Here is a 27,957-nt window from a genome sequence, read left to right on the forward strand (position 1 = left end):
GAAAAAATTGTAAGGTGTTAAAAGTGATCTTACGCCAAACGTATGTCACTCTCTGTTCTCAGGCAAAGCCGAAGTCTGTCGGATAGTCGGATAGCATTCGGAGCTCGAGGACAAAGACGAGGTATCTTCGATTTCTTTCCTCCTCCGATAGAAATATTATCTTCAACCCTAGCCTTTTTGCTTCGCTTCCGATTAGAGTGCTGAGAAGCTTAATCCTTTCTCGCTGGGAAGTGAATCGAATCTTTTCTCAGTTCAGATTAGATAGTTGTTTGGATTATTGAGAGTGAGTAATGGCAACTGGAGATAGTGGAATTATATTCGATGATTTCTAATGAGATTTGTTCAATTGATGCCCTGAAAGGCAGGGAAGACTGGTGACTGAATGAATCGTTCTGGTTTATGATTTTTGAAATGCTGCTTGTTTGATCTTTTATTTTCCAGAATTTTGACAAGAATGCTTGTAAGAGCTTTAATTTATGATTGTCTATGCTTCCAATCTGATTATTATCGCCTGCCATTTGGTATTTTGAGATAGCAACCAATGACTAGGCATATAGAACATTTGAGAAACTGGATTATATCATATTTAGGATTGGTATCTTGTTGAATGGTGCTAGATTTGTTAAACTTCTATTCTTTCCAAGGAAGTGAATCTCTACCTTGGAAATGGTTGATTAGATATCATCAGAAAATAAAATTGTGTTTGTCTTTGATATTACAGATTCGATACAGCTTAAATAGGGAGAAGTGAAACTTGATCTGCATAATAGTGACTGTCAGCAATGCTCATAAAAGTACTCACATTATGTGAGTGGCCAAACAATGGCTAGCATTGGCTTTTAGGTTGTTCTGCGAGGCAAAAGTATGTTTTAGTTGCGCAAACCATGGGTCCAAATTTGACAAAATAAGTGTTTGTTTGAAACACAGGGTGGTAAACTTCAAGTCTGATTCAGCCATACCTTGTGATTGTTTGATTTCAACTTTATTTCTCGATCACTATCCGATAATGACACCATTTCTTTGTTGCAATTAAAGCTTTACACCTACCGTGCAATCTATTCTGAGAAATGATCCTCTAGCAATTAGCATATTTATATACTGCATTATCAGCACAGATAGGACATGGATCCTTATGTTGTTCTTGGCACAAAGAAATGAATAACTCACAAGTGTATTATAGAGAAGGAGCTCAAGGGATTCGGCATAACGTAATTGTGGCGATACATCAATTGTTCGATTCTATGCCGCATCCCCTCTTTATTTGGTGATGAATAAGATGTATAATTAACAAAAGTCAGATGCATCTGCCAACTGATTGCACTTGCATACTAAGATTCTTTGTAGTTTGATGCTTTCTATCCTAACTAAATAACTGCTGTTCTTATATCTTTCTTACCTTTGTTAGGAAGTATCGAAGTGAAGCCTCTTACCTTTGCTATATTGTGGGGTTTCAGACACTTATTCCATCAATTTCGAACTTCTAGTAGTGCAAAATGTTTCTCTTATGTTTGAAAAAAAATGTAAAGCTATCCACGGTCACACACATTTGGACCTTGAGACAGTTGGTATTTAGTAACTTATTATGTATATTATTGGATCATAAATGCTGATAGCTCTGTTTGCATTGTGGCACTGCTGATGACTTCATAGATGCTAATGCGGCTAGTGGAATTTATATGCCACACATCTAGCATGTGGACAGGATAGATTAAATAATAGTCAAAGAACTGGTGATCCTTGTCAAGCTAACATATGTTGTGGTTTGAAATAAATTGCTGTCAACTGTAGGAAAGTTTGTGTTGCAGTTTGCTGGAGATTGAAATTTCTTTCTTTGTTTGGCATGTCAATTTGACTCGCAGGTGCGCAAAAGTTGTTCCTAGTTTTCAGGAAAGAGATGTTGAAGACTTTAGTTGAAGCAATTGAATTGGTGTAACTTTATATCATTTCCTCTTAAATTTGGATTACTACACTAATTTGGGGTTCATGAGCACACACTGCAAGGATGAAAGAAGAAAAGAAAAACCCTTCATCATTAATTTTAATGGCTATCCATGAAAAAGATTACACAAAAAATCCATGCATCGTTGTTTGGAAATATCAGTATCTAGTTGGCGTTTTAGATGTTAAATAGTTTTCTTGCTGTCGTAATGCAAACTTAGATCTTTCAAGGTGGAATGGTCTCTGCCCATGGCTGTGCCAATTGAGAGCTTCGTCACGTTGGTGGCGTGCGGACTTTTCTCATAGAATCAACAAAATCTCCGTGTGCCGTCAAAAAGGATAAGTTCCGTGTCTAGTTGGCAATCCATGAAACACCAAACGACAGACCTGACCAAGTACATAGGTCCACTCTTAATTTGAATAATATTCATTATAACAGTCTTTCAATATATATATATATTTGTGTGACAGGTAACAAACAGAAGAGGAAATCCATGTAGATATATTATTTATAATCACGCAAACCAAAACCCCAAAAGCCAAAGGGTCCACACAATACAACAGTTGATCAGAGTTTTTCTTTGTTCTTCTTCCTCTCTCTCTCTCTCTCTCTCTCTTTCTCTCTCTCTCTCTGCTTCCTTATGATGGAAAGGAAGCCACATTTCATGCCCCTATACAACATTGGAAGTAGCTCATAAACTTCTTCCTACCCTGCGAGAAAGAAATAGAGATCCAACTAAAGACATTAATAAATAAATAAATAATACTAGAAGCGAGCAGACAACTATTCAAATAAGACTTAAGAGAAGTGGAAAGTGGGCACCACGTAAAGCTATGATGACGGCTTCCCTAAATTGTTATGGAGTTCCATCCATCATGCACTAATGATAGCTATCATATACGAATGATTTAAACTCATTATAATTCGATTTAAACCTAATTATCTATATAAAATCTTACATAAACAAATAAATATCTAGGCTTAGTTAATTAGATTAATTAGGACAGCAACCGTCCTTATCTATCCCAGTATTATACAGCCTGTCGACTGTGCGTGTCCTTTGGACACGAGAAAGCACTGGATATGGATTAAGATTCGCCTGTCTCATCGTCATCAACTCCCCCCCAACTAAATTCCAATTACTTCGTCGGATTTACGGAAATGCCCCGGGGAGTTCATTTGCGGAAAAAGAAAAGGACGAATTTGTCCTTGCTTTCTCGTAGCTAGGAAAAGTGAAAAGGGGGTTTACCGTGGGCGAGTGGTCGCGATGGAGCGGACGGCGGTGGTCGGCTTCATCGGCGGCGTGGGTGTCGATCGGACGGTTGTTGAGGTCGTCCTCGTTGCCGAGGCTGGCACGGGAGAGCTCCTTCTTGTGCAGCTTCCGCATCTCGCGAATCTTGGAGAAGTCCATGGAGTAGTCCGGCACGCCGTTCTTCATGTCCCAGTCCCCGAAAGCCGGCACCGACATCCACCCCTTCCCCTGTATACACACCCGTCGCCACAAAGATTAATCACCCGCATCTTTTCTTTTCACATAAAACACCTCGAGAAAAAAATAAAATTAGTGAAATCTCAAACCTCTTTGCTGTTCTCCATTGATTTTTCTTTTGTTTTTTTTCCCTTGAAGCCCTGGGAACTCACTATAACTTTGTAATCTTCTTCTTCTTCTTCTTCTTCTTCCAGTAAAGGAGATGAGATGGAGAGTTTTGATGACCAGGAGAGAGAGAGAGAGAGAGAGCAAAAGCAACAAGATGACTCTATTTTATATAGGCAAGGAAAAAGTTAAACGCCCTCCTTTGTGTCCTCTAATCAAGATATTAGCATCACCAGTAAAGTGGCTAATAATTACTTTAAGATTAACAAATTAATATGCCCGCTGGATTTCGAACTCGCAGGATTGACTAATAAATTGTTCAAAGAACAACAGTGGTTTATATTCTGACAACCAACTTTACGTCCGGATGCTTGGTTGCTAAAGAAAATGAATAAAAAAAATAAGTACTTATTTTTAATAACTTTCTTTTTCTTGGATTAAAAGTTAAAAACTCTATTTTCTTGTAAACCAAAAGCTCAGTGTTAACTAGCTCATATCTTGATTTACGTATATAGTGAATTAAAAAATTAAAAATACTTTGTCTAGTGGATTCTTATACCTCTTTTAGGTAGTGGATGAAGTAACCTGTTGGGACTCTTTTTGTTGATTTGGGCCCTCCAAGTAATGCCGAGTCACAAACAAGAGAAGGTAGTGGCGATAGCGCCGTGGTGGGTGCAAGATAGTCTTCAATTTTGAGTCTTTAAACACTCTTATCTTTTGTCTTAAGATTTTCTTATCATTCTCACTCTACTATGTAATATTTTATTATTTAATTCTTACAATTTTCTTTTAATACCTTAAGATATATTGAGTTAATTTTACCATAATAGCAGCAAACGGAATAAAAGATATATTTATTATTTTTGAAGATAAAAGTTTCTAAAATACTCCTTATTTGATTTTAAAATATATTTTTTAACTTTTTAATATGGTAATATAACAGTTTTTTTTAAAAAAAAAAAACTGATGGCACAGTGTATTTTAGATATTTTAAGCAAATTAATCGATACGGTAGGGTGTGGATAACAACGAAGGAAGACATAAGGTGTTTTCGCAAAAGAATTTTCTCATACTTTTAGGTCCGAAAAATTCGATTAGAATTTGGGCCAGGCTTGGGCTTGGGCTTGGGCTTGGGCTTGGGCTTGGGCTTGGACGATGCGGTGAGAGTTGAAGTAGGCAAGGAGCAGAGAGCCTGAGTGGAGGAGGAGATCACGATGAGTGCCGGCTCCGAGAACGGGCAGTTGCCCCAACGACGGAGGAGGGAGTCAAGGGATCTGCAATCTATGAGCTCGAGGATGAGGTGGCATCGCCGGACGGAGGGAGGAAGGCGGTGTGACAGCAGACAATGAATGGGGAATTAGCGCAGAGGAGGAGTATCTCGACCTTGCAACGGTGCCATTACTAGGAGAGAGGGAACTGGAGTGGGGAAGATATATAACACTTTCAATTTTAGATAATATATGTAGTTCTTACTATTCGTTGGTAATTATTTATTCTAGTCGAAGAAACAAGCTCAGAGCTGGCTCGTTTAGAGTTCGAGTTGAAAGCCAAAAAGGACTGAAGCGATAGTAACTAGTCTGGATAACTTGGCTGAAAATTAAAGATATTGATTGGTTAACCAGGAAATAGTTCAATTCTTACATAACATAGACAACAGTACTCTGGAATGATCATTTTGTGGGCACCTCTCAAAAATGCTTGTGTTTGAGAATGACAATAGCTTCTTGATAGAAAATTACACTGTGCTGTGATCCAGTGATTCTTTATATTGGTTGGAGGTATTTCCACATCAAGCTTCTGAATATTATATGGTTTAACCATCCAAGAAAACAAAGTTGGTATAGTCATGATATAACTTTTATAGACAGGTAAATGAATTATCTCAAGCTATGTCAATTCCAGCTGCTGTTGCTGACCAGATGCAACTGCGTCAATGACTCATAAACTTCAGTTGTGATGTATATTATCAGTTTATCAAAATGTGTCAAATATTGAGTCAGAATATTCAGAAGTTTGATGTGGAAATATGAGAGAGCGTTAACCCTCTTCGTCTAATCTATGATTCAAGCATAACGTCATAAATAATAGAAAACTCCAAACTACATCATCTCGGAGGGGAAGAGAACGACTTCCCATTTTTGCCATTAAAGTTCACATATTAACAAATACAAGTAACAAAGACAGTAAAATATGCAACTTTGACGTGCCCCCGTTTTGTTCTTCTTCTCAGGTATCCTGAGAATAAAACTCAATGATCTCCCTCAAGTTGAGCTGAAACAGAGAAGAAGATGAAGCAGAGCTCTCATGGTAGACCAACCACAGCATGTGCTCGAAGAGAATGGCGTCTACGTCGACAAAGATGGCATCTTTATGCTTCCCCTCCTTCCTGATCACCACCATCTCCATTAGAACTCTGAAAGGGTCCTTGTCAAGAACGAAAGGCTCCACCAAGAACACTCTCCTCTCCTTCCCCACCACCACCCTCACCGCCGTCTCCTCGCCGTCGTCGAGGCGGTCGAGAGGCCGGTATCCGAGCCGGGAGGCGGAGGAGGGCCACCGGAGGAAGACGCAGCAGCCGACCGACGTGGCGTCGCCGGCCACCGAAGGAGGCATGGGGTTGAGCAATTTGGGAGGCAAAAAAGAAGGGAGGCTTTGATGATATCCTCTCTTTTCTCTTTGTATACAATTTATAGCTATTAGCTGGTGGGGAGTAGCCGAGTAGTTGACTTGGTAGTGATGACAGTATCTCATTTGACCAAGTGAAGCTTGCTGGACTCGTTCTTATCCCGCGTTGCCTCATTCTAGCCGCTAAAAATTAATAAGATAATAATATAATTATTTATTAATCACTTAAATAAAGATCTAATAATTAAGATATTTAAATATATAATAAAAATACCAGTTCAATAGGTAATTATTATTTTTTAAAATATATTATTTTACATATTATTTTTTAATAATTATATTATCTTAATAATTTATCAAGTAAAATATATATATATATATAGAAGGTGTAATTCGAAAGTTTTTAGGCACAGGTAATTATTATTTTTTTACTAATATACCGGTATAAATTTTGATTATTATAATCATTAGATTAAAATTATTGAGGTATTGAATTATTTGCTATTAGATTATTAAAAGTACCGATCGGATGGATAACTTGATGAGTTTTGAACCGTGTGATCTGAGACGAAGCCGGCATTAAGTGAAGTTGGCCGTCATTTAGTACAGTAATCTTTCTCAATAATTGGCTGTAATATTTGTGCTCAAAAGTCCTTTTCTAATAATTAGAATTTATCAGGGGTGTATTTGATTTACAAAAATAGTTTAGTTGGTGCATATATTACCTACTATATTTGGAACTTAAATTTTAAGGAAAAGTTATTAGGAAAATTGAAAAAGAAACAAAGATCCATCTCACATCACTGCAACTTCTCTACAACTTGGACGGCCGGGATCATATTTCCGCACGCTGCCTGGAACACGTGCGAGCGCTCAAGGACTGGAATCCTCTAGACTCTTATGGAAGCATCTTTCCCTCCTCCTCTGCCCCCATATATTTCTCTCCTCTTCCTTAGAAATCCATAGTGTTTCTTATATTCCACTCTTCCACTAGGACGATTGTAGAATCCAAAGGCGCACCAAGATGAGGTAATGATCTCTTCGATCTCGCTGATAGCTTTAGGATCGGATTAGGGTTTAGGGTTTAGGGTTTAGGGTTTAGAGTTGGGGTTTTTGTTTCCTTTTGCTCTAGATGGTTGTGTTAAATTTAGTTTTAAGAAATTAGGAAAGTGTAAATTTTGGCACTGCATTGGTTGTGTTTGTATGAAATATTACGGTTTGCTTGTGTATGTATGGTTGTGATGCGTTCAATTTTTCTACTTTTGTTGTTGATAAAAATCGCATCTTTTATTTGTGGTAAAACCAGAATTATAGATCTAGGAGATTGCTTTCATAATATAACATAAATTGATGTCCTTTAGTTGAATAATGACATCAAAAGAATTACTTTTGTAACTTTTATTGGTCTTCTAACTCGAGCGAACTAGAAGGGATACTGATTTGATGAGATGAATTTGCGGAATTGCATTTTTTTTAAAGATAAAATTATTAAGTGTTTGTCGGTTTCAATAAGCTTATGTTCTTAGCGACTTGTGAGTTTAAATACTAGCGGACCTGTCTATAATCTATTCATTGGATCTGTGCTTACAAAATTGTGTCAGGTCTAAGTGTTAAGTGAACTGTTAGAATACGGAAGATCAAATCCATCGCTTGTTGTTAGCTTAAGCTTTAATGGAAGATGACAAGTTCACAGAATTTGTTGCAGAACATTAGTTTCTGTAATTAAGAAGGGAAGCTGCTATGATTCATATTCTGTAGCTAACTTATGCCCTCACCTTGGTCTGCAGCCGGCATCCAACTACTAAATGGGCTCAGAGATCTGATAAGGTGTTTATCACCATTGAACTCCCTGATGCCGAGGGTGTGAAGCTAACATTGCAACCGGATGGCCACTTCTACTTCTCTGCTACTAGTGGAGCCGATAAGACACCTTATGAACTCGACTTTGAGTTGTTTGACAAAGTGAATGTGGATGTGAGTTTCAAGTAAAAGTCTTCTGTTCTTTTTCGCTGACTCCTGTGAACAAGTGGAATTACGTTATTAGTGTACTGTTTATAGGAGAGCAAAGCTGCTGTTGGCTTGAGGACTATATGTTACCTCGTCAAGAAGGCCGAGAAGAAATGGTGGAGCAGGTTGTTGAAGCAGCAGGGGAAGGCCCCCGTGTTTTTGAAGGTGGACTGGGACAAATGGATTGATGAAGATGATGAAAAGGAGAACAAATGTGTGTTCTCTTTCCTGATCTTTTTTTTTTCCTAAATGAGTGCATGATTGTCCTTTTTAGATCCTTACGTTTGTGTTGCTTGTGGTTTTCTTTTTCTTTTTGTTCAGCTGGAGACATGGGAGATATGGATTTTGGCGGTATGGATTTCTCGGTATGTTCGGCATGGTGATGTAGTTGAGATGTTCATTCCTATTCTTTGTAGTTTCTCATACTCCTAATCATCTCTGCAGAAGCTGGGCATGGGTGGTGCAGATGATGATCTTGATGATGAGGATGACGCATTCGACTCTGCTGAGAAAGGCGGTTAGTACTCTGGTGGTCGCAATTTATATACTTTTATAACTTCTACTTTATCAGGTTTCTCCTTCTGTAAGTTTACATGCAGATAGCTAGCTACTAGATTTCTTCTCTTAGATTTCTTATGAGTAAATCTAAAGAAGATGGATTTAGTCGTCTGTCTCTTCTATGTGATTTGTCCTGATAAGAAACTTAATCCTTGTATAACCTCGTAAAATTGGTTTCAGTTGAGGATTGATATGGTTATATTGTAACATCTGCACTTGTGCAGATGAAGAAATGGGAGAAGACAAGGCAGAGGAGGGCGACAAGGTGCAGCAGGCTCAGGCTGGAGCTAGCACTGAGACAGAACAGAGGGGGTGAAATCTGAGATTGCTTTGTTACTGTAGATGCGAAGGATAAAAACTCTGGGATTCCTTGGTGGAATTCTGGTGCTCGGATTTCTCTGTGTGTTCCTATGTAATTCAAAGTTTATATATCGTCTTGAGCGGTTCTACTGGATCAAAATCGAACTATGTGCAAAGCTTTTGATCGTCTGTATTAGTAAGTTAATATTCTTCTATCTGTAGAAACAGTATGAGGGGAATATAGCAACTCAGATAACCAATTCTGTGATTGAGTAGTACTAAGCAATTGTAGTAGTATCTTCTGAGATCTTAATGAAGTAATTAACCGGATCCGTGGCGCAATGGTAGCGCGTCTGACTCCAGATCAGAAGGTTGCGTGTTCGATTCACGTCGGGTTCAAAACCCCGGTCCAAAACGGATCTTTTTTTCTTTTTCAATTCTAATCCTATTAATTATCCATTTATATCCAAGCAGAGAGCACTGGTTTTCTCCCCCAATTATTTAGTCTCCGTCTATAGGGGAGACCTAATCGGAAGGAGTTTTTTGTAGACATATTTTAGAATTAAAGATGGTCAATTAGGATAAGTACAATTTGTTGCTGGATAAAAAGTAAGGATTTTTGTGCGTATACCCTTAAAAAATTTCTTACCTGTTTGTATGCTATGTTTGTGATTAACAAACCTACCACTACTGTTTAGCCAATTCGGCTAGGTCTGACTTTTATTTTTATTTTCAATTTTTGCTTGATGAGATTGTATGTATTGCCTTCAAGAACTTATTCATCTGTTCTACTCGGATGTTTACGGGGCTGCAAAACACTGATGAAATGTAACTAGTTGGCTACATCTTTTTTTCCGAATAGAATCTTCTTATTTTTCGTATCTCTTGCAGGAAATTCCGATCCACATTAGGACCTTTCTCACCCCTACTATGGATTTGCTCGATTTTTAGAGCTTATTGATGAGTTGTACAGTTAAGAGTTAAGATGGCTCGGTTACTAGGAAAGAAGAACAAATTCAACATTGCCATGAGCCATTTTAGATCTACTCCAACTAGAGAGGAAAGAAAGCGAGAGATGGGATTGACTAAATTAAACTTTCAAAACGCGTACACTCTTTAACTTTTTATTATCTCCAACTCTTATTCTTCTCAAGGAAAGCAAAACTTACTCAAAACCTGATAGATAACAGCACGCATGCCGTGGGATAAGTAGTCATATCCCAGTTCTACGTTCAGCCGCAGATTTACAGCCTATTGTACATCTTTAGCACCTCCCTCAGTTTCGCTGCTTCAGGCTTGAGGCTGTCAAAGCTGATCGAGCTTGGTATCCTCCATCTCCAGTTCCCTAGCTGTCATGTGGGACGAGAAAAAGGAAAGCATGAGGTCATTAATGTCGACAATCGGATGATATATACATAAAAAATCAACTTAGGAAAATTAAAACTCTGAGATAGTTATAATGCCGTTTGAGCTAACGGTGAGAAAATTGCAACAAACATTTGGAAGTTGACAGACCTGTGTTGCTGGAGTGTTCATTCTGGCAGAACTCCCGAGACTAAGGATGTCTTGCATGGGTGTGATGGCGGTCCGCGCTACGGAAGAGAAGGCAGCACGGATAAGCTCCCATGAGATGCTGCTCTCATTAGCTAGCTTAAGATACTTATTTACCTAACGGAAAGATATCAATAAATAGTATCAATGTGACTAGAAATTACATCATTCTATTTCAAGATACTCGTCCTACTTAGGGTGACAAGATACTCACAGTGCACTTCTCTTCCTCCTCCAAGCTTTCCCACCAACCCAGCACCTGTGGCCGTGTAAATAGTAAAAGTTCAGGCTTACCACGTAAAGGTTCATGTGAAAGAAAAATTAGAAGAGTTGATGCTGGGAAAAGGTTACCATTGCTAACCAAAAGATAATCCAAGTCCCATAACTAGAAAATGTCAAGCATACGAAATTCGACTCCTTACTGTATCATTATCGTGTGTTCCAGTATATACAACTTGATTCTGTTCATGATTATGAGGCAAGTGAGGATTGTCCGAGCCACCTCCAAATGCTGGAACAGAAGAAACAGGATTTTTTTAAAAAAAAATTAAGTTGATCGAGACAAAATTTAGGTACCATTGGATAAAACTGCACAGTGAGTATTACCAAACTGGAGAACTGCCATTCCAGGAGCGCCAATAGCATTCCTTAGTTGGACTACGTCTTCTGTTATCACTCCCTTTAATCAACAGTATTAGATATGCAAGAAAAAGGAAATATAAAGGAATCCCCTGAAGGGGAGAGAGAATCCCCTGAAAGGGAGAGAGAATCCCATGGAGGAGGGAGAGAGAGAGAGCCTGCATCTTTAAGAAAAAAAAAAATCAAGTTCATTTAAGCCTACCAGGTCCTCTGCTATTATATCAATTTCTCCAACAGCTCTGAAGATGGCATCAAAGAAAACTTTCCCTGGTCCAGCCTACTGTCAATCAAATGAGAAGGATGCAATAAAAATTTTAAGGTAGAAAAAGATCTATTTGCAACTTGTCTAATACTCAATTACTCACCTTCCAGCTTCCTTCCATTGCAACCTTTGCCTCTGCAATTTGTTAAGCTTATTATTATTCAAAATGCTTTTTCCAGGAATCCAAGGAATTAGCAAAGTGATCGATATCATTTGATTTTTTTTTGTTGGAAAACAAATAATAGTTGGTTAAATGAACTTGCCAGAAGGAACAGCCCAATAGCCTGAAAGACCTCGAAAATGATCTATGCGAAACTCATCATATAGATCAAGTGCTCGTTGAATTCTTTGTACCCACCAGGCAAAACCACTACCTTCCATAGCTTTCCAGTCATATAGAGGACTGTTAAGTAGCGAATGACAAAAAAATGGAAATTGTGGTGTCAAACTCATAAATATTGAGGTACAATAAAATCAAACTTATTTGATATTCGCTTTAAAGGTCACAGCAAATTCAAAAGATAAGAAGTTCATCAAGATGGTTTGCATGTCTATGTTTTTCCATGCCATTGTAGCAAGATCCCCAGTTAGCACTTGTTCATTTATGATATAAAGCTCACAGATGCAAAATGCAGTTAGAATAAGCCAAATGTATCAGCTAATCAGGAAAAGTTTCCTGTGCTAAAAATTGAGAAGGTACTACCCAAAGTCTGGTATATTTTAGAAAATAATATTAACAAGAGAGTTAGAAAATGAGATGGTTAAAGTGTTATGACCAGTAAAAATGGTTATACTTATTTATCAGATGGGCATACGACACTAGTTTCCAATAGAGTGATGCTGATATAGGAAGAGAGGTTTTATTTTGCTTCTGTGGTTATGCCCAAAAGAATAAAATATTTTTAACATATTTAAGCATTTGTATATGAGAAAAGATATTTCAACCTGCCCCATAGCTGCCCAGTTTCACTGAAGGCATCAGGAGGGACACCACCAACGAGAGTTGGGAAACTACTTCGATCCTGTGAAAAAGGAGGCAGTGAATAACAAAATAAAGCACTAAAATATTATGAACTAGTTTTAAGTAATTAAAGTTTTAATTTCAGGAAACCACATACCAGTAAAAATGACTTCCTATTTGCCCAAACATCTGCACTATGATAACCTACATAAATGGGCATATCACCCATTATCTTAATTCCCAACTTATGAGCATGTCTGCGAACCCTTTGCCATTGTTTTTGAAACAAGAATTGTTGCGCGATGAATAGCTCTATCTGCACAATGCAGATTACAATACCTGGGTGAAGTTATATGTACTCCACTTCCCAAATTTTGCAAGGTGGGAGTTAAAATGTAAAGAACTTGGAACTTACGAATTCTTTGTGGTTTCGATATATAACTTCCAAAGCTCCAAGATGGCGGTTTTTCAGAGGTTCAGGCCATTCAATCCAGGAGATTGTGTCGAAAATACCATCAATTGCAGCAAACAGAGCTGCATCTTCAAGCCAACCTAGTCACAGAAGAATGTATGAAGATTATGGCCTGTCCAAATACCAAAACAGACAGGAGGAACGGTATAGAAAAGTGAGCCATGTTATGGTGCATGCATTGCTTTTTTTTTTTTAATTCTTGTGTTATATTTCAAAATCACGATTCGAATGTTTCACTTCCTCTTGTATCTTTATTCCTAGAAATTTGCCGTTTTGTTTGAAATATCTCAGAAGGGCATAAAGTGAAATATATTTTCAATTTTTGTCGCATATAGTAATTCTGAAAGTTCGAAAACAGAATGACTGTCAGATGACGGTTGAACTAAAAGTAGAAATGAACAGCAACTTCCAAACTTGAAGACAAACAGAATGGCACTGGCCTGTGGCCCCTAACAAGCACTAACTTATTTAAAATGCACACAACATGTTGTATGGATGTCCATGTAAGCATATTCAGCTAGACTTGGTGATTCATAATGACTATTATAAAACTAACAAAACAGAATCTGCTGAGTGATGACATGCTACTTAGAAAAACTCTAAGGAGAAATTTGAGAATAAACCGTTCCAAAAGAGGTCCTTATTGCAAACTATAGATATAAGAAAGAGCCACTAACACTCTTCTGGAATCATGTATCTGCTAAATTGAAGTACTCATGTGGATGGTTTTGCCTTTCAAAATAAACAAAAAAGAAGTTAGTCAAGTTTCTGTATTACTACTTAGAGTGCTGAAGTGCAGATCTAAGAAATTCAGCCTGTTAAGTTTTCCTAAACATTATTCGATGGTAGACAACTACTAAATGTGTGAAAGCAGAGCATATACAAAGCAGCAAGACCTGCTTTATTATCATGAGCATACTTACAAGAAACTCTAGGATCTTTACGAAAAGTAGCAAGCTGGCTTTTCAGTTCTCCCTGACTCAGAAGAAGCCTCTGTGCTGCCTGACAAGAAGTTTTAGCAAACACCATTTTCATCATTTTTCCTTTAAAGCTTAAACTATATGCAAACAGGAAAGAGAATCAACTTTTATACTACTATCAAGCAAAATTAGGGCTGTATTATACTATCATGTGGCTGATTGAGTCATCCTATTTAAAACCATTTCTTTCATCAAGCCACATTATACAGTTGTAATTCACTTCAATAGAATTATATATTTATAAATAAATTAATACCATTTTTGAGTCATGTAAGAGCTAAGACGCATAGTCTCACAAATTTTTTCAAAATTATGTTCTCACAGAACACCCTAAGAAAATAACATTTTCACCACATTATCTGTTTATCATGTCTTGAACAAGTAGTCAAAATTTCCTAACCAGAAGTGAAACTAGATATAGGTTGATTATTGTATAACTCTTAGAGAAAGTGTTACATTGTGTAAGCTCTAACTAGGATAATTATACACTTATCTTAATTTGTGCCAGAGACAACTGGGCTGTATTTTCCCAGTGATAAACAACTAGAGTGGCAGAACTTCATGTCACTGCTGGGAGGTTACCATGCAATGGCTCTGACCCTGCAGTGCCTTTGACTTCGTTGGAGTGGTAAGCATGGGCACTTCTAAGTGTAAACAACCCGTGATTGAGTAGGCAACACATTGAATTCAGGCCTGATCCATGCGGAATTAGAATCCAACTGCCAACTAGAGGAGAAGTAATATCCAGAGCAGGACACACCTTAAATTCTGAGATATTAGGTAGGGAATAGATTTCTAATATGCACCACAACGAGTCATATTCCTGGATAAGAAGTCGACATAATAGGTCATTGTGTCGCATCAGGTTTGGAAGGATGCCACAGTTCATTACCAACCCATGATCCAAACCTAACATAAAGTTACCCTTGATGTGTTTCAAAACCATATAAAAAAATTCATAACAATCAGGTAACTTTAAATGCAACAACCATGCAAAAATCTAAGCATGTATTTCCGGGGCAAATTATCTTATTATGCTAAGCCATAGAAAACTCTCCTCAAGCCCCAAACTTAATGTGGATGGTTTACTAACAGCTCATCAGCTAAACATGATCATGTAGTGAAGGACCACAGATGGTGTAGCCCAAACAGAACATGCATAGGCATGTTATGATGTGATGCATCACCTTACAATATGTATATAGTATGAATAACCAAAATTGGAACTTCGAGCAAAAAGATTTCAAGTTTAATGATGAATTCCTAATTACTAAAACTTTTCCAATAGTCACCAAGATGAATGTTGTTGTCAAGAATATACAGCTTTCATATGAAACCTATAATGTCTCTAGCAAAGCAGCGTCCAAAATTTGAAACTCATGTTGATGATTCATGGTAAAAACTATCAGAATAACTCATAAGTAGGACCAATTTCTAACCTTTGCTATCAACGGATCCTTCACAGCTGCAACAGTTTCAAATTCAACATATTCCACATCCCTATAATTCATATAAATTGCATGAAGCCCATTGAAAAATAACAATTATGGTCCTTTTCAGAGCAATAGAGAAAATTGACAACTCACATAGGTTCTGGAAGTTCATCTTTCATCAATAATCCATCTTTAACAAGCTCTTCGAGAGAAATTAGAAGAGTATTACCACAATTTGCATCCTGCATAAAATCATTGAACAATTATATCAGTAAAAGATAATATAGAAACAGGAATGAGCCCCCTCAAGAAAATGAAAATTTAATGTCAGATGAAACTGTAGAATGCATATCAGCACATAATGGAGTTAGACCTAACTGCTATTGGGCAGTATAGGAAATTTTATTAGCATCATTATCCTGCTACAGCAATATTAGTAATCAATTATGCTATTAACAAGGTGTCAAATAACAAGCCTGTCCATCGCTTTGATTGACTCCCTCCTAATTAGGCAGACAGACGATAAAAAGCTTAAGCTCATTCTATTCATACATGAATCCTATGGAGAACTAAATTAACATAAGATCCAGAGATGAGTATAACTACTACTCCATTTCCGTAAGAAATTACCTGTCCTGAGTAAGGCGAGCCATCTTCTCTGGACTTCCTTCCTGGAGGTACAAGTGGAAGCACCTGCATAAAAGAATATTAAGTGTTAAGATCAAACAACAGGAAAATTTATAAGAAAGGCACCAATTGAAAAACCAAACTAAACCATATGAGACCCAAAAAGAAATAGAGCTTTTCGAGACCATCAGTTCATCGCCTTCACTTTAGCCTTATTGCCTCTGTTTACAAATCAACCGCTATTTTTCAAAATATTCCTTGTATATGTATCTTCTTCTGTTAATTCCCATCTTCTCACATAAAACCTAAACGGAAAAATACTCGTGCTCTTGGCTCCAACAGGGAACATTCTATGAAATATTTATAATACTTCGTTATTTAAGTTAATATCAGCCCGTTGCTCTCCAGGGTAGTATAGTGCTCCAGTACAACTCATAGAGACCCCAAAAACTCTAATTGCGACTCCATCCAAAGTGGGAATTGAAAAACACAACCAGATTTAGGAAAAATAAAACAAAACAAAAATTTTAAGAAAATTCACCTGCCAAACAGAGCAGCCCGAAGAGTGGAGCCAATCCAAGAAGCCGAGGGCCTCGTCGCCGAAATCTCCGATCCCGTACAGCCCCCGCAGCGACGTCGGATGGAGCAGGATCCCCGCCCTCCGCCGGTGGCGGGAATCGGTAGCCGGGAACCACGTCTCGTAGTCCTCCGGCAGGTCCTCGCCGATGCGGATCTTGGAAGCAGCCGCGAGAGCCGTCGCGGCCGCCGATATCCGCTGATTGGGGAAGCGACGGCTCCGGTTAGCCCAAGACCTGGAGGGCGTGAATCGAGCGGCCGTGGGGGGAGATATGGAGGTGGCTCGGTGGGAGCAAGAAGAAGAGGAGGAGCAGAAGGTGATGGGACTAGAGCAGAGGAGGAAGAGCGATCCGGAGATGATAGCCATTTGAGCTGGAGAGAGAGTGAAGTGAATTTGGAGAGAGAGACGTGAAGTAGGCCGACGTTGGATCGCGGGCCCCGGTAGTCCTTCGGTGGCGTTCTTGGGAGGAGGGTATATTGGAAAATTACGTACTGGGATATTTTCGCCTACTAATTAACGTTTTCACCCGATTACTATCTAATGTCTGGTTTAGTGCTTTCTTAATATCCCAGTATTTTCCGATAACTAGCATTAGGCTATCCAACATTTGTGTTAATTAAGGAGGCAAAGAGGGAGTAGTAGAACCTGGATGTCAGTAACAAAAAGTGGCTTCTTTTAGAGAGAGAAAGTCGGATGATTCATTAATACACACTGTAAGGCCCTCAACAAAGTCATACTTAGTTGAACACAAACTGCACAGCTAAAATGCATAATATCTATAAGTGATGATTATAAGCACCCATACAAATAAAAACACTTACATATATAAAGGAGCGGAGAAGAAAGGTGACGGCTCTAAAAATATAGCTCTTGGCCTACGATAAATAGAACCACAGAAAAAAGGCAAGAAGAAACTTAAATAAAAAGGCCAAAGAGTCCACGTCTTGTGAGTTGACTCCTTTGAAGATTTAAAAAGCAGCACACCAACAAACCTGCAACACCCTGCAGCACTGCAATAGAATCTAAAAAGAGAGAGAAGAAAAGAAAGCAAAGAGATATAAGGGAGAAGACTAGAGTGATCTACGGCATAGCTACAACACGAAAAATAAAGCATTGATGAGCAAAGTATTACAACCAGTACAACAACAATCAACCAATGAACAAAAACATCACAGGGCAAAACAACGACTAATCTGCATTTAATTTACATACATATAAGGTGTGCACTCTCAAGAATATATCCTAAACATTTGTTGTCCCCATACAAGTGGACACACAAAAAAAAAAAAAGAACTAATTAAATATCTAGACTATGCATTGGGTTTGAATCCAAATAATACAGTGATATATTGGCCAGTGGATCCAATCCAATCCAAATGAATATATCCTCTATTTTCCTTAAATATTCGATCAATGAAAAAAGAATCATTTGGTAATATGAAAATATGGCACTTCTCTTACATTGGGCTCAAGATATAGGTAATATGGTAAGACTAGTATTCGGCCATTAGCACCTACCCTTATTTTTCTTTATAAATAGTAGATTTTTCCTCAAATTACATCTCATATGTACACTGTGAACTCCCTGAACACTACAAAATTCACCTCTATGATCTTATGGCGGTACTCTCTTCCCACCACCTATAGAATTGTCAATCCTCTTATTAAGCCCCATAACTTCGAGGCTAATATCAGCTATTTTCTTTACATGAAGTACACTAGGACCCCATACATTATTTGGTGACCACAGTGTGCAGATGTTGGTGATGGTAATCTTCCTTCAAAAATTGGTATTTTCTCGGCTACCAAGCAAGACATGAAATAATTCCGCCTTGCTTCAAATCATAGGCCTGAGATGAGAACACCCCTGTGCATTATGATACCTCTTCACTTCTCCAGCCTACAGTCCTTTGGATTGATCCCCACAACTGCCATGACTGTAGCATTGCAAAAAAAGCACCGGTGGCTGTTCAAGAGGTGTCTTCTTATGCAGCCAAAGCAAGATCGGTGATGACAGGGCTCAAACAAAGCATCTGAAACACTGTTGTAGCAGATACAGCAGTTGTTCTCCCCATCCTCCTCGCTGGTTCCAGGGCTCAACTCTCCTCTACCTTCCACTTCCTCTGTTCGGCATCTTAGGTAGTTTGAGAATTCCCCAAGTTGTGCTAGCCTCGCAAGAGAAGCATCCCCCCGCAAGACATTGCTCTGACAAAGAAAAAAAAACTAATGGTGTGACTCCAACTGTCTAAATTAAAAAAAAAAACACGTCGTATGAAACAATTCATTATCAAGTTGAGTGTTTTTTTATGTGCATGCAGAAAACAACTGCCAGGAAAAGATCTTGTTCTAATCCATAGGTAGAAGGAAATATATACTTAGTGGGTACTGGGAGAGCAAGCATCAAAAGATATAGTGCATGATAAATAAAATGTTAATCTGTCACACCACAAAGTTGTGACATGAAAGGTCTAAGATATGTTGGTGAATAGATCACAACTTTATGGTATATCCGAATAGCCTAGGCAGTTTGAAAGAAAGGGTTAGAGTAACCAAGAAGTTTATACTACAAGACTTCTTCTCTGTGCATGGACAGAAAACGAACTTGAAACCAAATAAAAGTGGGAGTTATTCATATCCCAGCTTCCCACAATTACTACAATATTATTCTCACTTCCCCGCCATTCTCATAACCGTCACCTGTAATCTGCGCAGGTGTGTCCGCACACCATAGAGTAGACGAGAGAGAAAGGGTTTCTCAGAGCAACCCATGCTGGTTCCAGAGCCAGGAGTTCACCTTCCCATATGAACACTTGGTACATGTATAAGTCCGTGCAAGAAAATTTTAATCATGCACCTTTCTATCAAACTTTGTATAACAGGTTTCTGGCTCCTTTCTCTCTTTTGATTTTCCTCTCTCCTAGCACTGACCCTTTTTCAATACACTAGATACTGTTCCCTACCAAAACATGCTCCATTCCCTGGTCAATCTACATTATTTACTATAGTCTATCATTATACCAGTAAATAAATAGATGGCCTACTCCAACAAGTTTAAATTAAAAAAATTCTTTATTTTGCACTCGACGCTTCTATTGTACCCACCAGCAATTTTTGCTGCCATGATATAAGGCAGGTATATACACCAACCAAACTTCCTTGTTTAGTTTTTTCTCTTCACCGGTATCAGGTACCTAATATATTAATTTTCTTCTTCCATAATAATCCAGTAAAATTTGTCAAGAAATTCAAAGAGAAGAGTAAAGGAATAATGTTCAACAGTTCTAACCCAATTGTATCCCAGAAGGTACTCAAATCCATAGTGGATTGTAGCAGGACAGTCCATGCTAGCAAACACCGCAATCACATCATTCAGCTCTTCTTGCCCTGAGTCAACACTAGCTTCCATGAGATTAAGGATGATCCCAACAAGAGGTGCTAAGATCATAGTCCGATTTGCTTTCTCTTGGAGCTTTCCTGGCCGTCTAAGTGACCTGAGAAGCATGAATGTTAGTAGAGGAAAGAAAACTGAAAGGCAAAAGAGCTAGACTATATTTGTAGCTTAGAGCTTCCTTGACCTTCCTATACTCGTCATAGTTTACTTAAATGACCACTGCAGCAAAAACAAGTTGGTCTGCTCATGAGAGCAAAACAAGTTACTGTGAACAAATGAGACAGTTATCATCTTCCAAGCAAGCTTGCACAAGCTAGGACTCAACGAGTACTTCACATATGCGAAAGATAGTAATTCGCTGGTGCTATCAAAAGACTAACAGAAAATTACCATAGAAGAAAACTCAAGAACAGGGAAGATCAAAATATTCACTTTTTCAGATAAAAGCTTAATGATATCAAACAAGACAGTTCACATTTACAAGATAGTTCATTGTCTGCTAATGCTGAATTCTTGCAAACTCCATCAGGTAAATGACCAAATACAGATTATTTATTTTCCATGAGTGGCATTATGCTGAAATTCTTCAAACATAATCACTCAAATTTTCTGCTTTACTGTTCTTCACTTCTTGGTGAAGTTCAGCTAACAGGTACAACATCTTAGCTAGCACATCCTCAAATTGCAGCAAAAACTATTGAGGTAAAACATTTTCTTCATCACTCTGGTTTGTGTCATTGAATTTACCAGCTTGAAATTTCTCTACTATCTAACTTCTCAAATTAAAAAACCTACAGGATTAATTATGCATAGAGAACCCAAGTGAACTATCAAACTTACATGTCAAAGAAGTCAGCATCTGCAGCTGAAATTATGTGATTCAAAATAAAGATGACCAATTCAGTTAGTCTCCGAAGATTCATGTCTGTTCCAAAAAGGAATGCCTGAGGAATCTCACGAGTACAGAATTCCAATATCCTTGCAAGACTGCACGAAATATCAAAAATTACACTGCACTTTCTTTGCTGCAGGTCAGCAATCTGCAAAGGAGAAAAACTGTCTCAAACTCTCATGATGATAGGATAATTTTACAGAAAAGGGAAGGAACAGGTAGTACTGGCCAACTGATAAGTAGGTTTAGAATTCATCAAACTGAAATATTGTCATCAATAGACTAAAACTCATTTCTTTAGGTAGAATGCAAAGGACAAAATATGGACATGTGAAATGCAAACAAAACTCACAACCATTTTACGCTACTGAGTTGCTGATACATGATCAACTGAGAAAATTTTAAAAATAACTTATCAGTAAGTAAAACTACAATCACATCCATTGTATTTATACACAGAGAGGTTCAAAATTTTAAATTATGTGGTACCAAATAACTAAAAAATTTGCTCAAAACAAAGAACTAATTGTTTACTACAGTAAAGAAGTCAATGGCTTCCAACAGCATAGGGTCATAGCATATTGGCTGACAATTTATAAATAAGAAATAATCGTGATAACAATTCACCTTATAATTATCTTGCATTTCTCGAATGGACATAGAGAATTCAGTCATAGCCCAGCTCAGCATATTGAAAAGTCGATTGAGAAAGGAAGAGAATAGTTCTTCATCATGAATGCACACCTCTCGTAGTAAGACCTTCATAATGCAAAGAACCAAAAAGGATTATCACAAGTTAACTCAAATTGTATATAGAAAAGCAGAAGGAACATACACAAGTATAGCAAATAAGTTATCAATTGCTTGTCTAACCTGAAAAAGAGCTGATGATGAAGATTCTGCATGCTTTGATGAAGCAAACCCAGAATCTTTGCAGAGTCTGAGGAGTATGTTTGTAACTGGTATCCAGGATCGGTTATCAAATGCTGACAGTAGAGCCCTCGGCATTCTCTGAACAGCTTCCTTATTGTTCTCAAAAGCAACTAAATAGTCCTTGTATTGCACTAATACTGATATTGATTGGAGAAGGAGGTCCTTTATGTCTGCACTCAGTATCCGCTGATCATCGAAGTGCTTGACAACAAAGGTTACCTGATAAAGGAATGCGATATTCAAATCACTGTAATTGTAGGACAAGCAAACTCAACACCATGAGGACCCAGAAAATAAGATTAAAAAAATTAACAATTGGCCATGTTATATAAAAGCAGTCTTTGTCGGTGTTCGGGGCAAAATTCATTAACATCTCGAAAGATGCCCAACTCTTTACCATACTGTTTTAATTTATTATTTCCATGGTGTATAGCAACCCTTATGGTGAAAGGACAATAGAGTAAAAACTAAAAACATCAGACATTAAAATGCTGTTACATGTGAAAATTAGCTATATGATATCTACCAATGCTTTGGCTTATCAACAAACAGTGTAACATGTCGATAAAGATGAAAAATATGGAGAAGTTGAAAGATGATGGCCAAAAATGTCAAGCAGCCAAAATGAAATGAAAATCAGGTTCTAAGACCTGCTGTCAGCTCTCAGTAAAACTTGTTATATGACTTTTGTACGAAAGCAGATTACATAGAGGAGCAAGAAAATAGGACTTTGGAAGAAGGAATGTGTTTAAATACATACAAATGAAGCAAGTCCGTGCTTGATAAAAATTGCAGAAGAAACAAATGGAGGATCACTCCTGCGTAACGCATGAAAACTATCAACCTGCAATGACAACAAGAACACTACAAATTATTCACAACACGAAAATATTTCAGCAGCATAAAAATTTTGGACTAACAAGTGACCAGAAAGTGAACAAATAATTCTCCAGATGAGTAACAGTAACCCACCAATGACTCCACATAATATTCAGGAATATAAAGGAAAAGAGAATCAGAATCACTGAGAGCCAACAGCAGGTCCACAGCCCACATGCATGTTGCATACATTCCTCTTTGCTTCCACCGAGAAAAAAGAGAAATGCGATACCTTCAATTTAGTACCAAAAGAGAGGATAAGAGTTTGACAAGCTAGAACAAAATCACAAATGAGAGAGATATCATGTTATTGCATAAATTAACTCCTGTAACACACAAAATTTATGAATGAAACTTCAATCTATCAAAGTAAAACTGTACAAAATATAATATTTCACACATTTTTTATTCCTCTATGGCATGCAAAAAACAGTATCCTATACAAAGGTAATATTGATACCAAAATCAAAGGAAATAATTTCTAAAAACCAAGAACATCAGAATTAAATAACCAATATCCTATCATGCCTGCAGTGTTTTGCTGCATAGGAAAATGAAAGAAGAAAAAAAGGTCATCACCTATCTGTTGCAGCATCATACAATCAAAGAGCTTCCACTTTATTGGTTCATCCAATATATTTACTCACAATGATTGAATTAGAATTTATGCAAATAAACTATCACAGCCATAACTATACTGCAGATATCTATATGTTTCTCACAAATTTCCAAAAAAGAATATTAAAGCTATTGAAGTATAAAAAATAAAAAGTCATCTTGTTATTCTAACCAGGTCATGGATCAGCCTAAAATCAAACTGGAAAATGAACTTAAGTTTAAAACAAGGAAAAGGTCAAAGCTAAGAAATATAAAATGACATACAATGGAAGGAAATCACAAGGGGATAAAATTGGCACTAATGAACTCACCATGCACTATGTCTGACACAATCAACCAATTCTTCACGATATACATAACGAGCTTCTTTCAAACGCTTTACTTGCTCAAGACATGAATTTTCTCTAATCTGTTTGTCCGTGTCATCTAATAAAGAAATTGATTGTGACTGATGAGACATGTAGTAAAATGCCTGCATTAAAAAAACTTAGAATTATATCAAGTGAATCAAAAATAAAGATTGCAAAATCATGTGCCAATTGCCAACTGCCAACCTATGCATAACTTGCCTGCCTAAAATTTGGTGCAACACCTAGATGATATAGCAAGAGCATAATATCGAGTAGTTCCTCTTCTTTCAGCGCTTCTGAAGATAATTGATTCATCATAGATACGCTTGCCAAATTGTGCAATGATTGGAAACCAAAATCAGTTTCCGTCTGATCACTTGAACTGGGTTTATCCACAATCTCATCACTCAAACTACTTGCACTACACTCAGCTGCAACATGAGCTGAACTCTCTGGCATAGACTTGCAGGGACCTTTTGATCTTTTAGCTGTGAATCTTGCATTATCTGTTGATGATTGCAAAAGATCAACATCAGAAGTTGAACAGCAACAAGGCTTCTCAATAGTAGAATGTGTTATTTTTTTGCCTCCATCATCCATGCAGCCTTCCTCCCATTGTACACTTGTCACAGCATTATTAACTGGTTGTGACTTCAGCAGATGACTTGCCATACCTCCAATTCTAGGAACTCCACTTCGATATGGATCACTCCTGAAAAACAACTCCACAGGGAAGCTTCTTTTTCCAGCCCTGTGGAGAAACCCACCAGGAGGTCCCAAATTGGTTCTAGATCCCTTTGTCAACCCAGATGGTCCGTCCATAGAAAATCCTTCGGATAAGATATGAAGGATTACAGTGTACAAAGAAACAAGAACACTGTGGCTCGAAATACTACTGGCTGTCATCCTGTTGTCTACACCTCTTACCTTTAATATGAAGTTATGTATAAAAGCCCTAAATACAGATCCAGGTAATTGTGGGGGAGACACTGGAGGTACGAAATGTATGACCAAACTACAGAGTTCACGATGCATCTCCTCAATCTGCATACATGGTTGCACATCTATTATAACAGATGTGAAAAGAATAAAAACTACGACTTGAATTTTGTCGCAACAGTCAGAACATGAAGCACCGAGGCTTAACCTCCAGAAGAATAGCAGCTAAATTGAAGTCTTTACTAGATAAGTAGGTTTCAGATGCTCAGATTGGCATGAATTTAATGCTCTCTGATGAACTTGCACTTACACTATGCATCTAAAAGTTTTGATTTTGGCAGGCATGTGCAATGCATTGAAAAAACTAAAAGAAAAAAATGGCAAGCAGGTAATGTCATCAAAGAGGAATGGTTGTCTAAGAAAATATATGAAACAGCAAGTTTTCCATCACAATGAGATGAAAGAAAATATCGGTTACAATCTTAGTATCTTACCATATATTACTAGTTTACAAGCATAAATATATTCCAGAAACTAAATAACACATAAAAAATGAAATACTGGGCAGGCTTTCATTAACCTAACATATTAGTTATGAGCAGAAAAGGTGTATATTCATGGTACCCCTAACATCCACATCTCCTTTATTTGTATAGGTCTCCTTTTTTTTTCTTTGACCGCTTTTACTTCCTGATGAAGCTACAAGATAAAAATTGCTAAAAATGTAAATACAAGTATATACAAGATGTAGACCATCATTATCTTGGTGAAACCTATTGCATTCAATATAGCATGCATGTTTAGTACAAATGCTAATCGAAATAACATAAAGACGAATAACATTTTTAAGAAACGGAAAACAAGAACATATATATATATATATATACAAAAGTACCTTACTAACTGCTCCAGAAAGTGCTGTCATTGTTAACATCATGCTACTTTCAGAACCAACATCCTCATATGATCCAGGCCACCAAACGGATGGAATAAGGCAGTGCAAATCCTGCTTGTTTGGGCTCTTCCTCGAAAGAAACCCTTCCAATGAAAACCCAAAATAAGGTGACTTCCACCAGAGAACCATCATTTCTTTACGCCTGAGAATATGGCAAGCCATTGCTAGAAAAGGGTAAGGACCAGAATAAGGACAGTCTGTCAGAATAATTGGTGCCACTTTGCAACTGCAAGAAAGAGCCAAAATAACATTCTGAAACAATGGAGTGGAGCCTGGAAAACCAAGAAAAAGGTCAATAACCTGCTCCAAACTTGCATAATTATGCGGTGCTTGAGAGCCAAAAAGTTCCATTAAAAATGAAGCAACCGGTCCCCAAGCAATATATTCTGTATGCTCCTCACTGGTCTTAATTATATTGAACAACTCTTCACAGATCCCATGTGATATGGGGTAATATAGTTCTTTAAGTGGCGCAAACCTTTTCACCCGTCTCAGTTTCTGAAAATATGCAGAGTCAGATTTGTCAAAGCACTGCACCTCCAACAATCTTGACAGACACTGAAGCAGATAAGTGGCAAAGGATGTAGACCTAGGAGGTTTCTGAATTGGATGAAACCCATCAATTGGATACCTGAACGGGTGCGATCCAAAGTTCAAATTACAACGCTCACCCTCAGAAAGTGATATTGCAGGATAATACCCAATCCTCGGACCCATCTTGCGTATCCCGTCAAATGCCACTCCAAGAGAAACTCCATTCCGGTAAAAGGAAATCTCATCAGCATCCAAATCTATGCAACACCCAATCACATCACCAACAACCCATGGCTGACCATAACTCTTTGGCTCTTTGTTCCATTTTGTCACCCTTCGGCCATCAAAAGCATATGAATCCTCCGCATCCCCTACACCTTTGCTATCAGTGAAAGGGCATGTAACAGTAGCCCAACCAATCTGTTGCACACCTGAAGTTTCCAATGTCACTTCATACATCCACTTCCCCTTCCAAACGCACGCATTAATCCGGGCACTACTGAACGCTGCAAAGCTTTCTATAAGCAACGGTTTTTGAACAGTCCTGAAGTCCCCACATGTGCTTGACTTGTCGATCACAACATTATTTGGCCCAGAACCATGATCCACAATTAACACACCATCCCGGACACTGTGATCAAAACCCGAATCAAACTCAAATCTTTGCAGTTGCTTCTTCAGGATCGACCTGATAAATTTGCCATCAATTGGACATGACTGCATATGAACCAACTTGTTAGACAGATTGAATATGTGTTCAATCGTTCGTTCCACGGATCGATGCCCGATGTCATCATGGCAAGAGACCAAGTGGGAGTTTTGAGGATTCACTCTTGGGTCATCATCCGACAAGAGAACAGCTATGCCCGAGGAGAATCCATTTAGTCTGAGATTATCTTCCGCCATTAAGTTCCACACCAACACAAGTTACCAATTTTCCCTCCCTAACAATCGACATATAACAAATATAACATAACAGTAGCAGATTCTACTGCGACTTTCTTCTATCAGTTTCCTCTTTCAATCCAATTGAACCCTAAGATCCAAGAAAAGGGAGAAAACTACCTAAAATTATCGAATTCACGGGGTATAAGAGATTAAACCAAAAAAAAAAAAACTCCCGATTAGAAGAATAGTTGAACAAATCAGTAACAGAAGGGATGCTATGTACCGTTGTGAGAGCTATGCCAGCTGATTCGACGGATAACGGAGCCCTAGATTTTCGTAACGGTCGAGTTGGGGGCGGCGAAGACGAAATTAGGGTTTGTAGACGCCATCGAAAAGAGAAGAAAAGAGAAGTAGAAAACGCGACACGAGGAGATGGCGAGATGGTTTTGGTTTCTTCGACAAGTACTCCTGGGAGGATCGTAGATACGAAACTCCGCATAGATGTTCTATGCGTCACCTTCACCTCCACCGTCGATAGTGCTCCGTAAGCAAATGAATCTATCTCGAGATGCGTAACGCCAAGATGCACTTTTAGAGATTTTATATATTACCAACTAATATTTACAAATTAATAATTACATCTAAAGATTCTAAACACGTGATCTATTGTCGATTTTTATAATAGACTCTCTCATATTAATATTAATGATACACTAATCTCTTATCTACGTAAAAACTCCAAAATATCCCTTACGTTACTTATTTATTAGATCTTATTAAAAAAGCTCTTTAAAAACTATTTTGTTCTTATTTGAATAGAAAAAATATATAAAATAGTCATAATGTTTTTCCATTAAATTTAATGTACATCTGTGCATTATTAAATTTCTAGCACTTTTCATGATAATAATTATTGTACTTTCAAAACTCTAATTAATCTAATAATTTATGTTTAAAAGTATGGATTTGTCTATAATTTCTAATGATGGGAGGTCGCATAAAGGAGTTCTATGCGTCGCGCCAAAAGAAACGAGGGCAAATGCCGTTTTTGGG

At 37.8% G+C, this 27,957-nt stretch overlaps 5 protein-coding genes and 1 non-coding gene across 9 annotated transcripts; 2 read left to right on the forward strand and 4 right to left on the reverse strand.

Annotated features, from left to right (window-relative positions):
- Positions 1 to 2,003: 2,003 nt before the first annotated feature.
- On the reverse strand, positions 2,004 to 3,694 carry LOC140773690 (uncharacterized). Of its 2 annotated transcripts, none has more exons than XM_073116379.1 (3): positions 3,518 to 3,694; positions 3,189 to 3,419; positions 2,004 to 2,325 (listed from the first exon to the last, which is right to left on the reverse strand). In XM_073116379.1, exons 1-3 carry the CDS (start codon positions 3,533 to 3,535, stop codon positions 2,269 to 2,271), a joined length of 306 nt encoding a protein of 101 aa, XP_072972480.1. In that variant the 5' UTR covers positions 3,536 to 3,694; the 3' UTR covers positions 2,004 to 2,268. The 2 variants fall into 2 exon arrangements, with proteins under 2 accessions (XP_072972480.1, XP_072972481.1); XM_073116380.1 differs by lacking the exon at positions 2,004 to 2,325 and adding an exon at positions 2,420 to 2,649 and having other exon boundaries at positions 3,518 to 3,678.
- Positions 3,695 to 5,759: 2,065 nt separating this feature from the next.
- LOC140775122 (uncharacterized) lies at positions 5,760 to 6,146 on the reverse strand. The gene has a single exon (XM_073118384.1). The coding sequence runs from the start codon at positions 6,144 to 6,146 to the stop codon at positions 5,760 to 5,762; it is 387 nt and encodes a 128-aa protein (XP_072974485.1).
- An 881-nt stretch (positions 6,147 to 7,027) lies between these two features.
- On the forward strand, positions 7,028 to 9,298 carry LOC140773943 (co-chaperone protein p23-1-like). Its single transcript, XM_073116736.1, has 6 exons — positions 7,028 to 7,187; positions 7,946 to 8,132; positions 8,217 to 8,379; positions 8,487 to 8,530; positions 8,610 to 8,682; positions 8,948 to 9,298. Exons 1-6 carry the CDS (start codon positions 7,183 to 7,185, stop codon positions 9,037 to 9,039), a joined length of 564 nt encoding a protein of 187 aa, XP_072972837.1. The 5' UTR covers positions 7,028 to 7,182; the 3' UTR covers positions 9,040 to 9,298.
- Positions 9,299 to 9,350: 52 nt separating this feature from the next.
- Positions 9,351 to 9,422, forward strand: TRNAW-CCA (transfer RNA tryptophan (anticodon CCA)). Its single transcript has one exon. It is a non-coding gene; the product is annotated as a tRNA-Trp (tRNA).
- Positions 9,423 to 10,113: 691 nt separating this feature from the next.
- LOC140774870 (4-alpha-glucanotransferase DPE1, chloroplastic/amyloplastic) lies at positions 10,114 to 16,924 on the reverse strand. Its single transcript, XM_073118029.1, has 16 exons — positions 16,490 to 16,924; positions 15,952 to 16,014; positions 15,475 to 15,563; positions 15,328 to 15,388; positions 13,832 to 13,910; positions 12,852 to 12,988; positions 12,594 to 12,752; positions 12,421 to 12,497; positions 11,739 to 11,878; positions 11,579 to 11,610; positions 11,416 to 11,490; positions 11,181 to 11,253; positions 10,997 to 11,085; positions 10,789 to 10,833; positions 10,539 to 10,691; positions 10,114 to 10,372 (listed from the first exon to the last, which is right to left on the reverse strand). Exons 1-16 carry the CDS (start codon positions 16,889 to 16,891, stop codon positions 10,268 to 10,270), a joined length of 1,779 nt encoding a protein of 592 aa, XP_072974130.1. The 5' UTR covers positions 16,892 to 16,924; the 3' UTR covers positions 10,114 to 10,267.
- Positions 16,925 to 17,613: 689 nt separating this feature from the next.
- On the reverse strand, positions 17,614 to 27,337 carry LOC140772992 (E3 ubiquitin-protein ligase RKP). Of its 3 annotated transcripts, none has more exons than XM_073115286.1 (11): positions 27,188 to 27,337; positions 25,423 to 27,052; positions 23,808 to 24,632; positions 23,550 to 23,710; positions 22,714 to 22,852; positions 22,502 to 22,585; positions 21,682 to 21,960; positions 21,436 to 21,567; positions 20,757 to 20,956; positions 19,812 to 20,016; positions 17,614 to 18,730 (listed from the first exon to the last, which is right to left on the reverse strand). In XM_073115286.1, exons 2-11 carry the CDS (start codon positions 26,920 to 26,922, stop codon positions 18,413 to 18,415), a joined length of 3,843 nt encoding a protein of 1,280 aa, XP_072971387.1. In that variant the 5' UTR covers positions 26,923 to 27,052; positions 27,188 to 27,337; the 3' UTR covers positions 17,614 to 18,412. The 3 variants fall into 3 exon arrangements, with proteins under 3 accessions (XP_072971387.1, XP_072971386.1, XP_072971388.1); XM_073115285.1 differs by having other exon boundaries at positions 25,423 to 27,081; XM_073115287.1 differs by having other exon boundaries at positions 25,423 to 27,081; positions 27,205 to 27,318.
- Between the last annotated feature and the right edge of the window lie 620 nt (positions 27,338 to 27,957).

The sequence above is a fragment of the Typha angustifolia genome, chromosome 13 (genome assembly GCF_048772165.1).
Source record: "Typha angustifolia cultivar Huaian chromosome 13, ASM4877216v1, whole genome shotgun sequence".
Classification (NCBI taxonomy): Eukaryota; Viridiplantae; Streptophyta; class Magnoliopsida; order Poales; family Typhaceae; genus Typha; species Typha angustifolia.

What these genes read in the sequence shown, in the direction of transcription:
- LOC140773690 (XM_073116379.1), bottom strand. An exon ending in ATCGCGACCACTCGCCCACG is followed by an intron (nt 2,326 to 3,188) that starts GTAAACCCCCTT and finishes GTACTTGGTCAG; the next exon opens with GTCTGTCGTTTGGTGTTTCA.
- LOC140775122 (XM_073118384.1), bottom strand. Translation starts at nt 6,146, where the DNA reads ATGCCTCCTTCGGTGGCCGGCGACGCCACGTCGGTCGGCTGCTGCGTC.
- LOC140773943 (XM_073116736.1), top strand. An exon ending in TTGACAAAGTGAATGTGGAT is followed by an intron (nt 8,133 to 8,216) that starts GTGAGTTTCAAG and finishes TACTGTTTATAG; the next exon opens with GAGAGCAAAGCTGCTGTTGG. An exon ending in TTGGCGGTATGGATTTCTCG is followed by an intron (nt 8,531 to 8,609) that starts GTATGTTCGGCA and finishes TCATCTCTGCAG; the next exon opens with AAGCTGGGCATGGGTGGTGC.
- LOC140774870 (XM_073118029.1), bottom strand. Translation starts at nt 16,891, where the DNA reads ATGGCTATCATCTCCGGATCGCTCTTCCTCCTCTGCTCTAGTCCCATC. An exon ending in TAAAGATCCTAGAGTTTCTT is followed by an intron (nt 12,989 to 13,831) that starts GTAAGTATGCTC and finishes TTCTGTGACTAG; the next exon opens with GTTGGCTTGAAGATGCAGCT. An exon ending in CAATGGAAGGAAGCTGGAAG is followed by an intron (nt 11,491 to 11,578) that starts GTGAGTAATTGA and finishes GATTGACAGTAG; the next exon opens with GCTGGACCAGGGAAAGTTTT.
- LOC140772992 (XM_073115286.1), bottom strand. Translation starts at nt 26,922, where the DNA reads ATGGCGGAAGATAATCTCAGACTAAATGGATTCTCCTCGGGCATAGCT. An exon ending in TTTCTGGAGCAGTTAGTAAG is followed by an intron (nt 24,633 to 25,422) that starts GTACTTTTGTAT and finishes CCATGTATGCAG; the next exon opens with ATTGAGGAGATGCATCGTGA. An exon ending in ACCTTCTGGGATACAATTGG is followed by an intron (nt 18,731 to 19,811) that starts GTTAGAACTGTT and finishes TTTCTTTGTCAG; the next exon opens with AGCAATGTCTTGCGGGGGGA.